Genomic DNA, 21,092 nt, shown 5'->3' on the forward strand with positions numbered 1-21,092 from the left:
GTGTATGGGCTGCGCGCCAATGAGCTGTTAGGAATCCTCTCAGCACGATGAGCAGTTGGAGGATCCCCGGGCTCGGGTTTATTTCCTGTTATGAAACTGCAGCTTCCGATCAGCAGAGCCGCGGGGCACCAGGTTGGACATTGGATCTAGTTCTACACGATACTGGAGCGGCGATGCTGAGGCGGAAATTACCGAGATTCTCCTGCTGTTCCATAACTCGACCTCCAGGAGTCGCTGCTGAGCTGCCCGAGAACGTCGTTTATTATTGTAGGATTAGGTACCGCCCCCTCACGCCGATCACGCTCGCCCCTCCTCCTCTTTCATTTGCCAGGCTCCGCCCTCCCGCTTGTCCCATCCCCCTCCCCCCGGTGCGTCTGAGCTCAGTCTCCTCCAGTCGCTGCGATCGGCCCTACATGGAGCCCCCCGGAGTCCTGCGCTGCCCCTGATACAAAACTGCGGCTCTCCGGCCCTTCCCTCTGCCCGGGCCCCCCTGTCTCTCTCACTGGATTATATGGTCTCCCCCCGGCCCTCCTGCCGCACCATGCAGCCCCCCCCGAGAAAGGTCAGACTTGGGGGATCACTGGGTTCTTCATGTTCGGGTTGGACAGGGGATTTGTTGGGGGTCACGGGAACAATCTCAGACCCCAGGTCTGCCCCCCCGTCTCTTTCTGTCTGTCCCCTCCTGTATTTTATGTCTGTCCCCCCTGTCTCTTTATGTCTGTCCCCCCTGTCTCTTTTTGTCTGTCCCCCCCGTCTCTTTATGTCTGTCCCCCCCGTCTCTTTATGTCTGTCCCCCCGTCTCTTTATGTCTGTCCCCCCCTGTCTTTTATGTCTGTCCCCCCTGTCTTTTATGTCTGTCCCCCCTGTCTTTTATGTCTGTCCCCCTGTCTCTTTATGTCTGTCCCCCCCTGTCTCTTTATGTCTGTCCCCCCTGTCTCTTTATGTCTGTCCCCCCTGTCTTTTATGTCTGTCCCCCCCTGTCTTTTATGTCTGTCCCCCCTGTCTTTTATGTCTGTCCCCCCTGTCTTTTATGTCTGTCCCCCCTGTCTCTTTCTGTCTGTCCCCCCTGTCTTTTATGTCTGTCCCCCCTGTCTCTTTATGTCTGTCCCCCCCTGTCTCTTTATGTCTGTCCCCCCTGTCTCTTTATGTCGGTCCCCCCTGTCTCTTTATGTCGGTCCCCCCTGTCTCTTTATGTCGGTCCCCCCCTGTCTCTTTATGTCGGTCCCCCCCTGTCTCTTTATGTCTGTCCCCCCTGTCTCTTTATGTCTGTCCCCCCCTGTCTTTTATGTCTGTCCCCCCTGTCTCTTTATGTCTGTCCCCCCTGTCTCTTAATGTCTGTCCCCCCTGTCTCTTTATGTCTGTCCCCCCTGTCTCTTTATGTCTGTCCCCCTGTCTTTTATCTCTGCCCCCCCTGTCTTTTATCTCTGCCCCCCCTGTCTTTTATGTCTGTCCCCCTGTCTCTTTCTGTCTGTCCCCCTGTCTTTTATGTCTGTCCCCCCCTGTCTCTTAATGTCTGTCCCCCCCTGTCTCTTTATGTCTGCCCCCCCTGTCTCTTTATGTCTGTCCCCCCTGTCTCTTTATGTCTGTCCCCCCTGTCTCTTTATGTCTGTCCCCCCTATCTCTTTATGTCTGTCCCCCCTGTCTCTTTATGTCTGTCCCCCCTGTCTTTTATCTCTGCCCCCCTGTCTCTTTATGTCTGTCCCCCTGTCTTTTATGTCTGTCCCCCCTGTCTCTTTCTGTCTGTCCCCCCCTGTCTTTTATGTCTGTCCCCCCCTGTCTCTTTATGTCTGTCCCCCCTGTCTTTTATGTCTGTCCCCCCTGTCTCTTAATGTCTGTCCCCCCTATCTCTTTATGTCTGTCCCCCTGTCTCTTTATGTCTGTCCCCCCTGTCTTTTATCTCTGCCCCCTGTCTCTTTATGTCTGTCCCCCCCTGTCTCTTTATGTTTGTCCCCCCCTGTCTCTTTATGTCTGTCCCCCCTGTCTTTTATGTCTGTCCCCCCCTGTCTTTCTGTCTGTCCCCCCCTGTCTTTTATGTCTGTCCCCCCCTGTCTTTTATGTCTGCCCCCTGTCTCTTAATGTCTGTCCCCCCCCTGTCTCTTTATGTCTGTCCCCCCTGTCTCTTTATGTCTGTCTTTTATGTCTGTCCCCCCTGTCTCTTTCTGTCTGTCCCCCCCTGTCTCTTTCTCTGTCCCCCCTGTCTCTTTCTGTCTGTCCCCCCCCCTGTCTTTTATGTCTGCCCCCTGTCTTTTATGTCTGCCCCCTGTCTTTTATGTCTGCCCCCTGTCTCTTAATGTCCGTCCCCCCTGTCTCTTTACGTCTGAAGGGTCACTAATTGGTAATATACAGTAATCTGGTCTATATGTCGTGTGGCTACTGATGTGCTGTATCTGCTGCAATGGACCAACAGAGATGCCCAATGTGCATTGCACAGGGCTGTGTATATATATATATATATATATATATATATATATATATATATATATATATATATATATATATATATATATATATATATATATATATATATATATAATATTGTGTGTGTGTGTGGATATTTATATAATACACAAAAGCCATGAATATCTTGTTAATTATATCCTTATAAACGGTGAGTTCTGATGTCATTTCTGTCACATGACTCACTGAAAATTGTTTATTATAATAAATAAAGTACCCCCAGTTGTACAATATGAGGATATTAGAAGTTACATCGGAGTTCCATGACCTGTATAAAAACACTCGGCCTCGTACTTTTATATGGTCATGAAACTCCTCGGTAACTTATAATATCCTTATATTTTACAAGAGGGGGTACTTTATTCACTATATAATTTACAAAAGGGGGTACTTTATTCACTATATATATATATATATATAAAATATTGTGTGTGTGTGTGTATAATAGTGGTTGTCCCTTTGCTGTAGGGAGCTATGGCTGCTGCATGCATGACTGTGTGCGCCAGTATTAATCCATACAGTGATAACTGACAGTGCACATTGGATGCTGCTGGCTCAGAGTGTGGGCTTGTCACATGTTCTGCTGACTTTGCACATCCAGTCATCATCATCATCCTCATCATCATCGTCGGTGCATTTGTGCAAGATCTGTCGTCGGGCTCTGCAGTTACCCGACCGTTTCATCTTAACTCCCTGTAGCCGTGTTTTTCTTGGAACATAAAGGGCTCAGCGTGGTGGTCACTGTTATGATGAGTGTAATGTACCGGGCCAGTGATATGAGCAGTGTGGCTAGTACCCTCCGGCTGTAGATGTAATGGTTATTTTAGTAATTGGGATATTAAATAAATGCTTATTAGCTCACATGTAGCGCTGCAGGGCCTTGGCTCACTCTCCCAAGTCCTGACGCGTTTCTAGAACGGTTACTAGAACTCTAGGGGGTTCATGCACAGAATTGGCTGCTCCCTGATTGGTTTGCTCACTTGGGGTTCAACCGGATGTGCCCAATGCTGAACTGCGCTGCTTTTGCATTGTCATTAAATATATTCCTAATCCATTTAGATTCCTTTCCTGCAAGACCAACCTTATCTCCTGTCGTATTTAAAGACCACATTTCCCCTTTTAAAAGTTCACTGGTTTGTTTGTTTTGAGCTCATATCTCTTCCTCGCTAAACCAAATCTCTCCTGCCTGCAGAGCTGTAAGTCACGAGGCCTCCAGTAAGGGCTAGTCCACACGGGGAGATAGCGACGCGTTTGCGGTCGCGGCGACAAAGCGCCGCGACAGTCGCCGCGACCGGCGCAGGCGACAGTTTTGTATGGGCGCCTATGTAAAAACGCCTGTGCTAACCACACGAGGCGATGCGCTTTTCAACAGTCGCCTGAAAATGCCTCGCCAGGCTTTTTCAGGCGACTGTTGAAAAGCGCATCGCCTCGTGTGGTTAGCACAGGCCACACGAGGAGATTCGGGGAGATTTTGTCGCCTGGCGACTAATCGCCTCGTCTTTTGCGCGACTATCTCCCCGAACTGCCTCAGCGTTTTTCCCCATAGGCTAGAATGAAAAGTCACCTGCACTGATGCACACACGGCGATGCGTTTTCTATAGTCGCCCGAAGTTGCCTCACTAAGGCAACTTTGGGCGACTATTGAAAACGCATTGCCGCGTGTGCATTAGCGCAGGCGACAAAATCTCCCCGAATCTCCTTGTGTGGCCTTACCCTAAAGGGTAAAATTTGTCTTCTGAGACAGCTCTGACCCCCGAGGGTATCACAAGAATCCCTGCCGTAAAGCAAGATGGGACTGCTGACATAGGCATCATTGCTTTAAAGGGATTATAAATCATTCATATTAGTCCCTGCACCAGTGGAGCTTACAGTTTAAGGTTCCTGGGTATCTGGTTGCTGGGGTCCAAATTCCCTAGCAACCATGCATTGATGTGAATAAGAGACTGGGATATGAATAGGAGAGGCCGGAATAGAAAGATCAGGAATAAAAAGTAGCAATAACAATAAATGTGTAGCCTTACAGAGCATTTGTTTTTAAGAGGGGTCAGTGACCCCATTTGAAAGCTGGAAAGAGTCAGGTGGAGGCTTTGGTTTGGCACAATATATAACTGATAATTGTGTATTCTGAATTTAAAGGAATACAGTAGCCAGTTTCCTGGAATTGACCCCTTTTTTTCTGTTTACTGCCCAATGACCGTAATAGGCTGGTTGCTGGAGTTTTCCTATTAAGTGCCCAGGATTGGGCTCCTCCTGATGCTGAATACAGGGTCCAGGGCACAACATGCCAGTGATGTTTTGGGTAGTGCCAGTCGTTTGGAGGCCATGTTGGATTTTACAAGAATACCCGAGATTTCTCCAGTCTGCGTTTCTTGTAGGAGATCTTTGCTTTTGTCATTCAATACTTATTAGCATTGGGGATAGAAATGAATTTGTAGGCTGTGTCCTGGCTAATAATTGGGCTTCCTCTAGGTTCTATTGTACTGACACACAATGTCCTCCATCCTAATCCTTCCCTTCCAGGAATGTTCTGATGTTTTAAAGAACAGGGGACAAAGTGCACCACTCGACAGGTGATAAAATCCTGAATTTCCGACTAATTACACAACTACTCCAGGCAGGTGCGACAGGTGATTGGCACAAACTGATGAAAAGTTACTGAATCAGTTATTTCTTACAGTGAAATTGTATTTGATATCAACTGCTGCTTCCCATAGGGATCAGATCGGATCTGTGCAGCCACTGGGACAGAATGTTCTGTTATACAGATAGTTAGAATCTCAGCTGCCATAAAGCAGGACAGGACTGCTGCTTACAATGGGGATCAGATAGGATCTGTGCAGCCACTGGGACAGAATGTTCTGTTATACAGATAGCTAGAATCTCAGCTGCCATAAAGCAGGACAGGACTGCTGCTTACAATGGGGATCAGATAGGATCTGTGCAGCCACTGGGACAGAATGTTCTGTTATACAGATAGCTAGAATCTCAGCTGCCATAAAGCAGGACAGGACTGCTGCTTACAATGGGGATCAGATAGGATCTGTGCAGCCACTGGGACAGAATGTTCTGTTATACAGATAGCTAGAATCTCAGCTGCCATAAAGCAGGACAGGACTGTTGCTTACAATGGGGATCAGATAGGATCTGTGCTGCCACTGGGACAGAATTTGGGTTTGATTTGATCCAATAACTGTTGTAGTGCAGCTCAGTGTAGTGGTTGAGGTTGGCACCATTGCGTAGAACAGGATCAACTGGCCATTATACATTTGTGTTGCCAGCCCTTCCTGATATTGTTGTAGCCACAGTCATTTCTGTATCAGGCGCTTGCTGCCCTCCTGTCACATTGTGCATTGATCTTAGTGCTTAGAGGGGGCGCAGATACTCGGGGGGCCCCCCCTGTTAATATAAAGTGCAGTTTTGTACATATGGCAGATGCCGGGAGTTGTAATAACCCGCAGTTTGTTTAGTGCCCTGTGCCAGTTGTGCTTGTGTGAGCCCGGTGTGTGTGATGTAACGCTGCTTGTTGTAGCATTGTATAACCTGAATGGAATGTGCCTGTAAGCTTTTCGGGAACTGGCAGTCACGGTGATTCCTAAAATAGGTGGGTGCTAACCCTTTCACTGCCAGACACATTCACACAGCTAATTCAGCCAGTTGGGATAATAACTGTGGCTAATAGTGGCCATGATTTTCATTTTCCCCTCCTATTCTCAAGTTCAACCTTTGGGTGCACAGTCATCCTAAGTAAAATAATCTGTATGGCAGCTCCTCTGAACTCCTGGTGGAACCATGATTGGAGATCCCTTGAGTGCTGTAGGCTGGGGGACAGGCACAAGTGTAATTATATGACGTGCATGCGTCTGAGTGTCAAGTTCCTTGGGCTTCCTGGAACTGGGAGAAGTCAGTGATAATATATGTCAGTTCTGCTACATTGTATCAGGAGTCGGGACCAGCTGTGCAGGGAATATGTTTGGTGGCGTGCTTCCATTCCCAGAATATTACTATGCTCTGTACATCCCTCTAAACTCAGTGTGAGTGCCAGGGAAAGCAGTAGAGGCCATGCAGATGTACAACATACACACTACATAACAAACACACACAACACTTTCACCACGGTCTGTTCAACTTGTGGTAGAATGCCTGAGTGTAGCTGCAAATATGTGATAAGCCAGGTGCTTACGTTATTATTCCAACTACACCAGACCAGTAAATAGTAGTAACCAATCAGGTGCTTACGTTATTATTCCAACTACACCAGACCAGTAAAAAGTAGCAACCAATCAGGTGCTTGACTTTATTATTCCAACTACACCAGACCAGTAAATAGTAGCAACCAATCAGGTGCTTGCTTTATTATTCCAACTACACCAGACCAGTAAATAGTAGCAACCAATCAGGTGCTTGCTTTATTATTCCAACTACAGCAGACCATTAAATAGAAGCAACCAGTCAGGTGCTGACTTTATTATTCCAACTACACCAGACCAGTAAATAGTAGCAACCAATCAGGTGCTTGACTTTATTATTCCAACTACACCAGACCAGTAAATAGTAGCAACCAATCAGGTGCTTGCTTTATTATTCCAACTACAGCTGACCATTAAATAGTAGCAACCAGTCAGGTGCTTGACTTTATTATTCCGACTGCACCAGACCAGTAAATGGTAGCAACCAATCAGGTGCTTACGTTATTATTCCAACTACACCAGACCAGTAAAAAGTAGCAACCAATCAGGTGCTTGACTTTATTATTCCAACTACACCAGACCAGTAAATAGTAGCAACCAATCAGGTGCTTGCTTTATTATTCCAACTACAGCAGACCAGTAAATAAAAGCAACCAATCGGGTGCTTGCTTTATTATTCCAACTACACCAGACCAGTAAATAGTACCAACTAATCAGGTGGTTGACTTTATTATTCCGACTGCACCAGACCAGTAAATAGTACCAACCAATCAGGTGCTTGCTTTATTATTCCAACTACACCAGACCAGTAAATAGTAGTAACCAATCAGGTGCTTGCTATATTATTCTAATTACACCAGACCAGTAAATAGCAGCAACCAATCAGGTGCTTGCTTTATTATTCTAGCTACACCAGACCAGTAAATAGTAGTAACCAATCAGGTGCTTGCTTTATTATTCCAACTACACCAGACCAGTACCATACCAGTAAATAGCAGCAACCAATCAGGTGCTTGCTTTATTATTCCAACTACACCAGACCAGTAAATAGTAGTAACCAATCAGGTGCTTGCTTTATTATACCAACTACACCAGACCAGTAAATAGTAGTAACCAATCAGGTGCTTGACTTTATTATTCTAACTACACCAGACCAGTACATAGTAGCAACCAATCAGATATTTCCTTTTATTGTTTCAGCTGCACTAGACCAGTAAAGCCTGCTGATGGTTGTTATGGGTAAAGTGACCAGGTTATAACCCAGTATTTTTTTTTTTAATCCGTTTTAGTTTATTAATGTTGTAGAAAAACATCCCAGGTGATTTTTCGCATAGCAACCTATCAGCAGTTGGATTTCATTAGTCACCTGAAAGTTAGAAAACAAAAGCAAATATCTGATTTGGTTTCTATGGGCAGCATCACAGTGATGTTTGTCTCCTTTGTTAGGAATTCTGCCCAGTTTTCTGGCAAGCACACGCTACTACTGGGACTCTGTGCAATGTATCCACTACTACTTGTGCAATGGAATTTAGTACCATGGAGCCTTTATAGCTTGCAATTTTAACCCCAAGCATCTTCTGAAATCCTTCTGCATGTCTTAGGGCCCCTTTGTGCAGCTCACAAAACAGTTGTATTAATAGTTAATAATCTGGAGTATGTGCCAGTCTGCCCATATAGTGTAAATGCCCTGCACCCAGGTTTCTGGAATTTCTGTTCCTCTAGATTATTTTAAAGGGCAATTTCACCTTCAGGCTGTGCTCAGAATGTTCTGCAAATACCTGCTCTGCACTCACCTCTGCTCCTGCCTTGGAGCTGACAAAATTTGTTCTCATTCTCTTTCCCTACGCGGTACCAGTGAGTGGTTGGGAACTTATAAGGCAAACTGGAACAGACTGGGATCCCCTTAATGGAGAGGAGAGGGGTGTATAGGCCTAGGGACTCATGTACCTGCAGGTGAGAACAGACGTTTTGCTCTTAAAGAGATGTTTATACTTTGTTAACATTTTAGTATGTTATAGAGTGGCTAATTCTAAGCAACTTTTCAGTTGGTCTTCATTATTTAGTTTTTATAGTTTTTGAGTTATTTACCTTCTTCTTCTGACTCTTTCCAGCTTTCCTTTTTATTTTGCATATTTTTTTAATCCTCTGCCTTTTTCTTCTAACTCCTCCAGATGGGTCACTGACCCCATCTAAAAAAGAAATGCTCTGTAAGGCTACAAATGTATTGTTATTGCTAATATTTTTTATTTACTATTTAGGCCTTTCCTATTCATGTTCCAGCCTCTTATTCATATCAATGCATGGTTGCTAGGGGAATTGGGTCCCTAGCAGCCAGATTGCAGAACTTGCAAAATAAATCAGTAGTTTGGCTTTAGAATTTAAAGGAAAAAAAAAGGTTACAAGTCTGTTTCATAGTGTGAAGGTGGAGCGGGAGTGGTGCTACTTCAAATCTTGTAAACGGCAATGCAAGCGTATGTGGGTCAGGAGAGGTGAATGTTATTAATGGGGTGCCCAGCACATGCCTTCTCTGTGCCCTACACTATTTTATGTTGGTCAGTATCCGCGTAGGAGCTGCCATACAGCTTGATCTGACAGAGGCATTCTGTATAACTGCAACAATCTGTATGAAAGCTTTGGCTGCAGTTGTCACTGGGACAATGGAACAGAAGGAATGTTCCTTTTGTAAATTAATTAATTCCTGTACAAATTCTGTTAAAAAAAATAGCCTATAACTCAGATTTAGACTAAGCTATAGTCCCCTTTAAGCTCCCTTCACAGCCCTGATGGGGTCTCGGGTGGAAAGGGCATTATGCTTCCCACGCTGCTGAGTTTATTTAAATTGATTAACCCTTGCAGGGACGTGCTTTAGCTTTGGAGCTGGGCCCCACAGGCAGATTCTGGTAACTGTCGTAAATATTAGAAATTAACTGACAGGCACTGGTGCTGGCAGTTCTCACAGGGGGCAAGCAAAATCGATTTTCGGCTGCTTCAATCCACGGTTCCCTTGCCCTTAATGCTCAATATCCCCAGTTAATATGGGTCACTTCTCTTTGTATTTGTTTAAAGGGGTGTTTCACCTTTAATTCTACTTTTAATATGTTATAGAATGACCAATTCTAATCAACTTTTCAGTTGGTCTTCTTTATTTTTTTATAGTTTTTGAATTATTAGCCTTCTTCTTCTGAATCTTTCCACTGACCCCATCAAAAAACAATTCTCTGTAAGGCAACACATGTATTGTTATTGCTACATTTTATTCCTCATCTTTCTATTCAGGCCTCTCCTATTCATATTCCAGTCTCTTATTTAAATCAGTGCATGGTTGCTAGGGGAATCTGGACCCCAGCAACCAGATTGCTGAAATTGAAAGCCAAGAGCTTCTGATGAAAATGCTAAATAACTCAAAAAAACATATAAAAACCATTTAGAAATTGTCTCAGAGTACCACTTTCTACATGATACTAAAAGTTCATTTAACGATGAACTACCCCTTTAAGTTTAATATTAAGAGCTGAATGTATAAGGGTGTTCCTTTTTCAGGGCTTTCCCTTGCCTGCAGCAGTTTTTGTTTGCCCAGCAAGTGCCCTTTAAGGTCCGTTTGCCTTTACCCACAGGGGCCCATTCATGGAGTATCTTTTTCAGAGCACTACTTATATTCTTACTATTTAAACAATGAACTTTCTTTGCAATGCCCTAGACAAATCCTTTCTCCCCACATGTGGGTTGCATCAAGAAGTGGGGATTCCTGCAGGTGTTAGTGCTGGGTGTTGCTGCTTTGCTGCACTCAGCACACGTACAATATATAAATAATATGAGGAAAGGCGGCTCAGCTCCAGCTGGAGACACACAGGTTCCTCACTGCTTCGAAGGGACAGACCTTTGCTTCTTGTGCTGCTAAATTCTCCATGTAAAAGCGCTTTGGACTAGATGACATCATGGGGTTGTTTGTGCTTTTTTGGTGCAGCGATGATGTCACGTTCAAATAGTCGCCATTGTGAACCTTCACTCCAACTGAGGTCACACGTGTGCAAACTGATTGGGTCACTCGGCTTTACTTATTAGTGATGAATAAAGTCTTTACTGTGCTCTCATGAGCGGAAGATCTATATAGTGAGATGTGGTCCCACATAGAGAACAGCCATATCTTCAGTCTACTAGAGAATCATGTAAACACGTAATAAACCCAATAGGCTGGTTTTGCCTCCAATAAGGATTAATTATATCTTAGTTGGGATCAAGTACAAGCGACTGTTTTATTATTACACAGAAAAAGGAAATTATTTATAAAGATTTGAATAATGAGGATAAAATGGAATCTATGGGAGTAATAGGGAGCTCCAGTAAAGGGGCTATGTTTAAAGATAATATAAGTTTTTAGCACCACGTAAAAGGAACACCATATATTATTTATAATTGCCTACAAAATTAGGGTTTTTTCATTCATCCTATATGTCTCCTTTAAACTTAGATTTTGGGGGGAAAAACAGTAAAAAATAAAAGATGGAAAGTCATTGGAAAAAGTCTGGAAGCTGAGCAACTTGATAAAGGGCTTGTCCCGAAACATGTTGTACACTCCCCAATAAACGGATTTTTTGCAGTTTGACTGCCGCCTTGGATCTGTTCCACATCTACACTACAGTTCTACATATTGATTTGGGTAATCGGACACAGGATACCCGTGGACAGGTCTGATCTAAGTATGTGGTGAGCTCCTTTCATACTAAATTGTGCAACCCCTTTAAGCCAGAGCAATGGGTGTATGTATGCTGAATGCACGCCTGATTTACATGTTGAATATTTAGTTACGTGTCTGAGTAATGTGTCAGACTGGGAAAAGGAAAAAAAATATATTTGCAAATAACTTCATTTTCTCTGAATGCTAATGTTTCACTTAACTCTGGGTAACAGTGTGCAGGGAAGGTATGTTGGAGGGCAGACGGAGTGCCAAGCAAATTAATATTTATTTCAATGTTTCGGCTATTAACTCAAGCCGTCATCAGGAAATGCTCTTCCTGATGACGGCGTGAGTTAATAGTCGAAAAGTTGAAATAAATATTAATTTGTTTGGCACTGAAAAAAGTCCTGTGAGTGTGGTTCTTTTGATGTGCCTATTATGTACTTATATGACGGTTGTTTTAGATTTTTGTGTGAACCAGCTCTTGGCCTGGGTGCACACTGCCGAAAAGTCATATAGAATATCGTGTAAAGCAAGGCCACTCACAGCTCTTAAAATATGGTGAAAAATAAAGTGTATTTGTTATTCCAACATATCAGTCTTCCTTGAACAAAGGTCTCAAGGAAGGCCGAAACGTTGGAATAACAAATAAACTTTATCTCTTTTTCACCATATTTTAAGACCTGTGAGTGCTTTACTTTACATGATATTCTATTTATATAGAGAGAGTGTATAGTATAGTATACTGATGACAGTGAGGTTGGGGAATGCACTGCCGGGTGATGATTCAGTTAATGACTATAAGAGGGACTTGGATGATTTCTTGGACAGACATAATACAAAGGCTATTGTGATACTAAACTCTATAGTTAGTATAGATATGGGGATATATCATTTATGTGACAGTAGGGAGGGGTGTGTGTATGGGGCTGTGTTTTCATTTGGAGGGGTTGAACTTGATGGAATTTGTCTTTTTAACTACTGTATGTAAGTATGTAATGGGCATTGTATGGTGCAGGGCACATGGACTATGGTATGATAAATAATTACAGTTATTCACTGCTTTTGACAATATTTGCGAATGTAATTGCTGTTGAAAGCCGTGTTTGTCTGGCTGCTTTAGTTCTTTGCACTTCTGCTTCTGTGTCCTGAAATAAAGTAGCAGAAGCTGATTAAAGACCTGCAGCAGAACCTTTTCTCCCAGCGCTGAGTGATCAGGAGAAAGTGTGGCTGGTGTTGCCAGAGCAATTAGACTTTTGCTGTTGCCATTTAGCCGCGGGCTACAGTGGAAGGGAAGGTGCCACAAGCTGTTTGTTGCAAGAACAGGGTTGTGACCGGCCGATGGCAGAACTCCTGGAGTGCGGGTGCCGCATTATGTAAGAGACTTACCAAGGAGTGGCTGCAGGCCAAGAATACAGGGCTTGACTCAGTCACAGGCAAGTGCACTTATAGCTTACTGTGTGCCCTGAACCTTTCCCCTGTATAGTTCTATTTATACGTGGGAGCTGCCATATTGTGTCCTCACTAGTCGATTGTGCGCTTTATATCAAAGCAAAAAGAGATATTTGGTAACTCTTTAAGTGGCATTGAGGAAGGGAAAGAAATTGCCTGAAATTGCTGTGTGCTAGAGACCTGATTGGGTGTAGCTTTTTTGAACTGGACCTGCATTTATATTATCTACAGGTCCTTAATCCGGAAACCCGTTACCCAGAAAGCTCCACATTATGAGAAAGCCATCTCCCATAGACTCCATTTTATCCAAATAATTAATTTAAAACGTGTTTCCTTTTTCTCTGTAGTAATAAAATAGTACATTGTACTGATCCCAACTGAGATATAATTAATTATTATTGGAGACAATCCTTTTGGGTATATTTTATGTTGAAATAGTTGTTTTTTATTAGACTTAAGGTATGGTGATCCAAATTACTAAAAAGATCTTTTATTCAGAAAACCCCAGGTCCCAAGCATTCTACTATAGGTCCCATACCTGTAGTATGTATGTGTGTATATACAGTTGTGTTCAGAATAATAGCAACCAGACATCACTAACCTGATAAATCACTGTTTTTGGTAGAAATTCTATTTCTATGTGGCAAATAATTTACTAGTAGGTGTAGTAGAGTAATAAAAACCAACAGACCCAACAGTCATGTCATGTATACTGATTCTGTGTCATTGTTCCAAATAATAGCAGTGTTCCACATAATCATAGCTTGTTAAAAATAATAGCAGTGTGGGGTTCAATTAGTGAGCTCATTTATTCTGGGGAAAACCAGGAGTCAATTTGGGCCCTTATTTAAGGAAGGAGTAAATGTTGTGCTGCTGGTTATAGTGTATTTCTCTCTGAAACTCTCACGTAAATGGCTCATTCCACATATTGTTCAGAAGAACAGCCGACTTTGATTTAAAAGTTGATTGGAGAGGGGAAAGCATATAAAGAAGTGCAGAAAATGAGAGGCTGCTCCACTAAAATGTTCTCAAATGCTTTAAAATGGCACCAAAACCTGAAAGATGTGGAAGAAAAGGTAAAAGGACCATTGGAATGGACAGAAGAATATCCAAAATGGCAAAGACTCAGCCAATGATCAGCTCCAGGAAGATGAAAGAAGGGGTAAAGTTACATGTAAATTGTTCTTTTTGGGTGTAGGGGCCACAGACAGTTTGTCAGACGCCCCCAAACACTGAATTGAAGCCCCAGAACAGAGTGAAGCCGGGGTCACAAGCATCATGATATGGGGATGTTTCTCATACTGTGGTGTTGGGCCTATTTATCCCTTTATAACAGGGATCATGGATCAGTTTTAATCCAAATACTTGAAGAGCTCATGTTGCCTTATGTCCAAGAGGAAATGTCTTTGAAATGGGGGATCAACAAGACAACGAGCCAAACACACCAGTAACTGAGCAACATCTTGGCTCCACACCAACAAGACTGACCTTATGGAGGGGCCCAACCTGCTTAATCCAAAAAGCAAGAAATGCAGAAGAATTGTGGGACAGGTTGTTGGAAGTTGGTGGAGTCCATACAACACAGATGTGCAGCACAAACACTGTTATACAACTCAATATTAGTTCCGTCATTCAAAGGAAAACAACAGCTTCAAACATGTTTCACTTGATACAGTCAATGAGTTGGGAAAGAAGAATGCAGGGGCTGGAATTTTTTTTTGGAACAGCCTAATATTCCCTTTTTTTCACTTTCTATAAATGAATAACACAAATTTGATCCATTTTTCTTCATGTTTTGATTTGGAACAGAATGTGCAGTGTTCCCAATGCACTTGTGTGGATGGAAATAAAAGCTATATAAGGATTTTGAGCTTTATTCACTTTTTTAAACGCACTGTTGTTATTCTGCACACAACTGTGTGCGTGTCTGTGTATATATATATATATATATATATATATATATATATATATATATATATATATATATATATATATATATATATAAATACACAAAAGCCATGAATATCCTGTAAATTATATCCTTATAAACGGTGAGTTCTGATGTCATTTCTGTCACATGACTCACTGAAATTTGTATATTATAATAAATAAAGTACCCCCTGTTGTAAAATATGAGGATATTATAAGTTACCTCGGAGTTCCATGACCTGTATAACAATATATGGTCAAGAAATTCCTCGGTAACTAATAATATCCTTATAATTTACAAGAGGGGGTACTTTATTCACTATATAAAGGAAACAGGGAGAGTTTAGTGATGGGATGTGTATATGTGAGCGTGTGCAAGCCTGTTCCTATCCAATCATTCCAGCATTCCATTCCGTGTGTCCTGCTTTGTGCAAATATTCAGCTTTGGGCCCCCCGTCTCCTCTTTAACCTGTAATAGGAACAGGGGTTCTTCTCGATGCCTCCCCGCGAGTCATTCTTGACCTTTTTCTCTGTCATTTCAGGTGAAAGTGACCCAAGAATTGAAGAACATTCACTGGGAGCAGATGACAAAACTGCAAGCCAAGCACCAGGCGGAATGCGATTTGCTGGAAGATATGAGGTAAGGAAACTATTCCCAGCACGACAGAATTCCCGGCCGCTCCATTCCTCCTCCTCCTCTTGTTTTTTTGGAAGAACAGTTGGTTTCTGAAAGCTCCGGGAACTGACAATGGAATTTCCTCTTGGCTCCGGCGCTGGCCCTTTAGAGATGTCACACAGATGGAGCGGCTTTTGCTTACTCTGTCCAAACAGGGAGCCAATCATTGTGCCTTCTGAGCCGGTGTTGATGGATACGGAGCACTTGTTTAGCTGCCTATAAGCCATAACGTAGTAGCTGAGTCTGAATAAAGACACACACCGATAAAGCTTTGCCCTTCAAATGAGAGAAGATGAAACAAACATTACGGAAATTAGTCTGTACATTTTAGGACAGAGACATGCGAAGAGATTTAGTCGCCTGACGACAAATGGCCTCTTCTTCGGGCGACTAATCTCCCCTAACTGCCTACCCGCGGGCTAGAATCTGAATTGCCGGTGGGATGCCGATTAGTTTTCTAAAGTCACTGGAAGTTGCCTCACTAGGAAACTTCGGGTTACTTAGGAAAACTTAGCAATCTGAGTGCCATCCCACCGATGATTTTGATTCTAGCCAGCGGGACATTCTTTTCTGAAAAATTAGTCGCCCGAAGAAGAGGCGATTTGTTGCCGGGTGACTAAATCTTCCTGAATCTTTGCGTATGTTTCTACCCTTTCTATGCTTATCTCACTCAGTGGTGGCTGAGACTGAGAGATGTAGTTTAGCAAGAGCTTGCCTGACAGCACTGATTTAACTTTCCTTTAAATAAAATTATGAGCTGCAACCGATGGTCCATTGTACAACAAAAATGCCCCCATGAAATCTGAGCCTTTAAAGGGCTTGTTCACCTTTGAGTTTTAGTATGATGTAGAGAGTGATATTCCAAGACAATTTCAATAGGTTTTAATTTTTTATTATTTGCAGTTTGAGTTATTTAGCTTTTTATTCAGCAGCTCTCCAGTTTGTAATTTCAGCCACCTGGTTGCTAGCGTCCCAATTATCCTAGCAACCATGTGTTGAGTTGAATGAGAGCCTAGAATATGAGTAGGAGAGGCCATGTTTGTTCATACTATAGGGAAGTAAACATTTTTCCCCCCTGGTTTTTTCTGCAGTTAATAAAACATATCCTCATCCGTTTTCCTTTTGAATTATTGAAGAATTCAGAAACGTACAGGTTACCCCCTTGTGATTAACTTGGAACATGTCATGTACAGGTATAGGTGAGCAGAGATTATACTATATAATAACAGCTGCAAAGCTATAGCCCCCCACCTCCATAGCACTCTCTGATAGGTTCCTGGAGGATGGGGCTACGACAAGCAGCAAAGTCGGGGGTCCTGGTTTGGTGCTGTATAGTGCAGGAGCTTTACTCTTCTCGTTTCTTGGAAAGCCAATCCTCTTGTATAACCAACGGTCTGACCTACAAAAGACATCTGGCCTGCAGTCGGCGTATCTGCAGGATTTAGCCATGTTATTTGCACTGCGGCATGCGTCCTTGACCATATCATTTAATCTCCCTGCTGCTGCATTGTCTGAGCACAAAACACAAAATGTTTTCTTTTACTCAATGATATTCAGCAGTAGGATAGGCTCATACCCCTGTCTACTATTTGGGCTGAACAGCGATGCCGTTTGTCCTATGCTTGCTCAGTAGTCGGAACCTCACGGTGCACTTGAAGGCATATTTCGTGTGTGTCTTGGATTGACCTTAATGGGATGATTTGCCTTTATGTTATAGAATGGTTTATTCTATGTATTTTTTACAATTGACCTTCATTTTTTTTATTTTTTATTGTTTTTCAAGTATTTGCCGTCTTCTGACTCTTTCCAGCTTTCAAATGGGGGTCACTGACCCCATCTGATAACAAATGCTCTGTAAGGCTACAAATGTATTGTTATTGCTAATTTGTATTACTCCTCTTTCTATCCAGGACCACTCTTATTCATATTTCCGTATCTTATTTAAATCAATGCATAGTTGCTAGGGTAATTTGAACCATAGCAACCAGAAATTGCAAACTGGAAAGTGTCGGGCCTTGTGCTCCATGTCAGTTTGTGCTTAATTTTTCATATTAAATATTACTTCTGTACTAGGACAAGAATAATGTAGATCAGGGCTGTCCAACTGGAGGTCCACAGGTTGGATGTGACCCTCCAAAGGATTTTTTACAGCCCCTCTTCTCTATATGGCTTTATCATTTTAACTGAATCCGGCCCTCCAACGTGCTGTATATGATATAATTGGCCACTACATGTAATAAGCTGAACAGCACTTATCTAGTACATTTAAAGGAACAGTAACACCAAAAACTGAAAGTGTTTTAAAGTAATGAAAATATCATGTAGTGTTGCCCTGCACTGGTAAAACTGATCCGTTTGTTTCAGAAACTCTACTATAGTTCATATAAACAAGCTGCTGTGTAGCAATGGCGGAAATTGAAAAAAGGCTATATGGCACAGGATAAATAATGGATAACAGATAACATTATGTTCTACAGAGCTTATCTGCTGTGTAACTTGAGCCTTTTCTCCTTTGAATGGCTGCCCCCATTGCTACACAGCATCTTATTTATATAAACAATAGTAGTGTTTCTGAAGCAAACACAGCAGTTTTACTAGTGCAGAGCAACACTGCATTATATTTTTATTACTTTAAAACAATTAAATTTTTTGATGTTACTGGTCCTTAATGAGCCCCTATATTTAAAGGACCAGTAATATCAATTTAAAAAAAAAATTGTTAGTATTCAACGGAAAAAAAACACATAGACAAATAAAACGTTGAAATCGCTAACTCTTTATTAAGAAACAACTTACCAAAACTCCACTTTCAATCCTCTTCAGAAAAAGCGATCCATCGTGCGGCGCTTGATTTCTCCTCCCTTATAGGACATAGCCAGAGCGGAGAAATCAGGCGCCGCACGATGGATCGTAGCCCAGTCGCCTTTTCTGAAGAGGAGCGCAAGCGGAGTTTTGGTAAGTTATTTCTTAATAAAGACTTGGCGATTTCAAAGCTTCATTTGTCTTTGTGTTTTTTTTCCGTTGAATATTAACTATTTTTTTTTTTTTAAATTGATGTTAATGGTCCTTTAAGATGAGCACAGGCAGCACAGAAGGGGGAGGGGCTTATCTCCTTCTTCCACAGTGAGGAAAGAGTTGGACCAAAGGGAGAGCAGTAAGAATTTAGAGCTGCATGTGCACAGTTAATTATATGTCTTTATTTAGGTTGCATTAAACCCAAGTGTATAATTAATTAACTGTCACTCATACATACCTTTTTAATGTCTCCCCAGGACATTCAGTCAGAAGAAAGCAGCGGTGGAACGAGATTACGCTCAGGTAATGACCTTATTCTTCTCTTGTTTTCTTGCTGGGACCTCAATGTTATTTGATGTTGAGGCTTGCTGGGAGTCACAGTGCTGTCCTGTGCTGGGACCTCAGTGTTATTTGATGTTGAGGCTTGCTGGGAGTCACAGTGCTGTCCTGTGCTGGGACCTCAGTGTTATTTGATGTTGAGGCTTGCTGGGAGTCACAGTGCTGTCCTGTGCTGGGACCTCAGTGTTATTTGATGTTGAGGCTTGCTGGGAGTCACAGTGCTGTCCTGTGCTGGGACCTCAGTGTTATTTGATGTTGAGGCTTGCTGGGAGTCACAGTGCTGTCCTGTGCTGGGATCTCAGTGTTATTTGATGTTGAGGCTTGCTGGGAGTCACAGTGCTGTCCTGTGCTGGGACCTCAGTGTTATTTGATGTTGAAGCTTGCTGGGAGTCACAGTGCTGTCCTGTGCTGGGACCTCAGTGTTATTTGATGTTGAGGCTTGCTGGGAGTCACAGTGCTGTCCTATGCTGGGACCTCAGTGTTATTTGATGTTGAGGCTTGCTGGGAGTCACAGTGCTGTCCTGTGCTGGGACCTCAGTGTTATTTGATGTTGAGGCTTGCTGGGAGTCACAGTGCTGTCCTGTGCTGGGACCTCAGTGTTATTTGATGTTGAGGCTTGCTGGGAGTCACAGTGCTGTCCTGTGCTGGGATCTCAGTGTTATTTGATGTTGAGGCTTGCTGGGAGTCACAGTGCTGTCCTGTGCTGGGACCTCAGTGTTATTTGATGTTGAGGCTTGCTGGGAGTCACAGTGCTGTCCTGTGCTGGGACCTCAGTGTTATTTGATGTTGAGGCTTGCTGGGAGTCACAGTGCTGTCGTGTGCTGGGATCTCAGTGTTATTTGATGTTGAGGCTTGCTGGGAGTCACAGTGCTGTCCTGTGCTGGGACCTCAGTGTTATTTGATGTTGAGGCTTGCTGGGAGTCACAGTGCTGTCCTGTGCTGGGACCTCAGTGTTATTTGATGTTGAGGCTTGCTGGGAGTCACAGTGCTGTCCTGTGCTGGGACCTCAGTGTTATTTGATGTTGAGGCTTGCTGGGAGTCACAGTGCTGTCCTGTGCTGGGACCTCAGTGTTATTTGATGTTGAGGCTTGCTGGGAGTCACAGTGCTGTCCTATGCTGGGACCTCAGTGTTATTTGATGTTGAGGCTTGCTGGGAGTCACAGTGCTGTCCTGTGCTGGGACCTTAGTGTTATTTGATGTTGAGGCTTGCTGGGAGTCACAGTGCTGTCCTATGCTGGGACCTCAGTGTTATTTGATGTTGAAGCTTGCTGGGAGTCACAGTGCTGTCACCTCAGTGTTATTTGATGTTGAAGCTTGCTGGGAGTCACAGTGCTGTCACCTCAGTGTTATTTGATGTTGAGGCTTGCTGGGAGTCACAGTGCTGTCCTGTGCTGGGACCTCAGTGTTATTTGATGTTGAGGGTTGCTGGGAGTCACAGTGCTGTCCTGTGCTGGGACCTCGGTGTTATTTGATGTTGAGGGTTGCTGGGAGTCACAGTGCTGTCCTGTGCTGGGACCTCAGTGTTATTTGATGTTGAGGCTTGCTGGGAGTCACAGTGCTGTCGTGTGCTGGGATCTCAGTGTTATTTGATGTTGAGGCTTGCTGGGAGTCACAGTGCTGTCCTGTGCTGGGACCTCAGTGTTATTTGATGTTGAGGCTTGCTGGGAGTCACAGTGCTGTCCTGTGCTGGGACCTCAGTGTTATTTGATGTTGAGGGTTGCTGGGAGTCACAGTTCTGTCCTGTGCTGGGACCTCTGTGTTATTTGATGTTGAGGCTTGCTTGGAGTCACAGTGCTGTCCTGTGCTGGGACCTCGGTGTTATTTGATGTTGAGGGTTGCTGGGAGTCACAGTGCTGTCCTGTGCTGGGACCTCGGTGTTATTTGATGTTGAGGGTTGCTGGGAGACACATTGCTGTCCTGTGCTGGGACCTCAGTGTTATTTGATGTTGAGGCTTGCTGGGAGTCACAGTGCTGCCTATGACATTGACATTCCCCAAATTATTCACAAAATCTAACATTTCCAAAAAGATCCAATTTACGCGAAATACCCCTCGGTGTTTATACTAGATGGGACCTTTATGCTTCTTCATACGTTTGTTGATCACAGCAAGTTGTGTAATAGTTGTAATGATTATCCTGTGACAGTTTAGTAAAGCTCGGGGAGCGTTGCCCAGTAGGGGATGTGCCAAAAAATATCCAGTCATTTGTCACATTGTAACCGGTTAAAGAGCTGACAGCTTACTGAGCTTCTGCTCATAGAAAAATAATAAATACGTGGAAAACAATTTTTTTTGGGGGGGGGGGGGGCGTTTTGTGGCTGTTTGTGTTGAACTTGAAAACTGTATTTTTTCTTTTCTTTTTT

General features: G+C 43.3%; 1 protein-coding gene across 4 annotated transcripts in view; it reads left to right on the plus strand.

Moving 5' to 3' along the window:
- Nucleotides 1-104: 104 nt before the first annotated feature.
- Nucleotides 105-21,092, plus strand: part of LOC108709037 (F-BAR and double SH3 domains protein 2) — a 115,364-nt gene continuing 94,376 nt past the window's right edge. Inside the window, exons 1-3 of one of the 4 annotated variants that reach the window (XM_041584619.1) lie at nt 105-562; nt 15,243-15,340; nt 18,649-18,694. In XM_041584619.1, the coding sequence (XP_041440553.1) occupies nt 512-562; nt 15,243-15,340; nt 18,649-18,694 (195 nt within the window). In that variant the 5' untranslated portion in view covers nt 105-511. The remainder of the gene's footprint in view (nt 563-15,242; nt 15,341-18,648; nt 18,695-21,092) is intronic. The other 3 variants (XM_041584620.1, XM_041584621.1, XM_041584622.1) reach the window with 3 other exon arrangements.

Source organism: Xenopus laevis, chromosome 2S (genome assembly GCF_017654675.1).
Source record: "Xenopus laevis strain J_2021 chromosome 2S, Xenopus_laevis_v10.1, whole genome shotgun sequence".
Classification (NCBI taxonomy): domain Eukaryota; kingdom Metazoa; phylum Chordata; class Amphibia; order Anura; family Pipidae; genus Xenopus; species Xenopus laevis.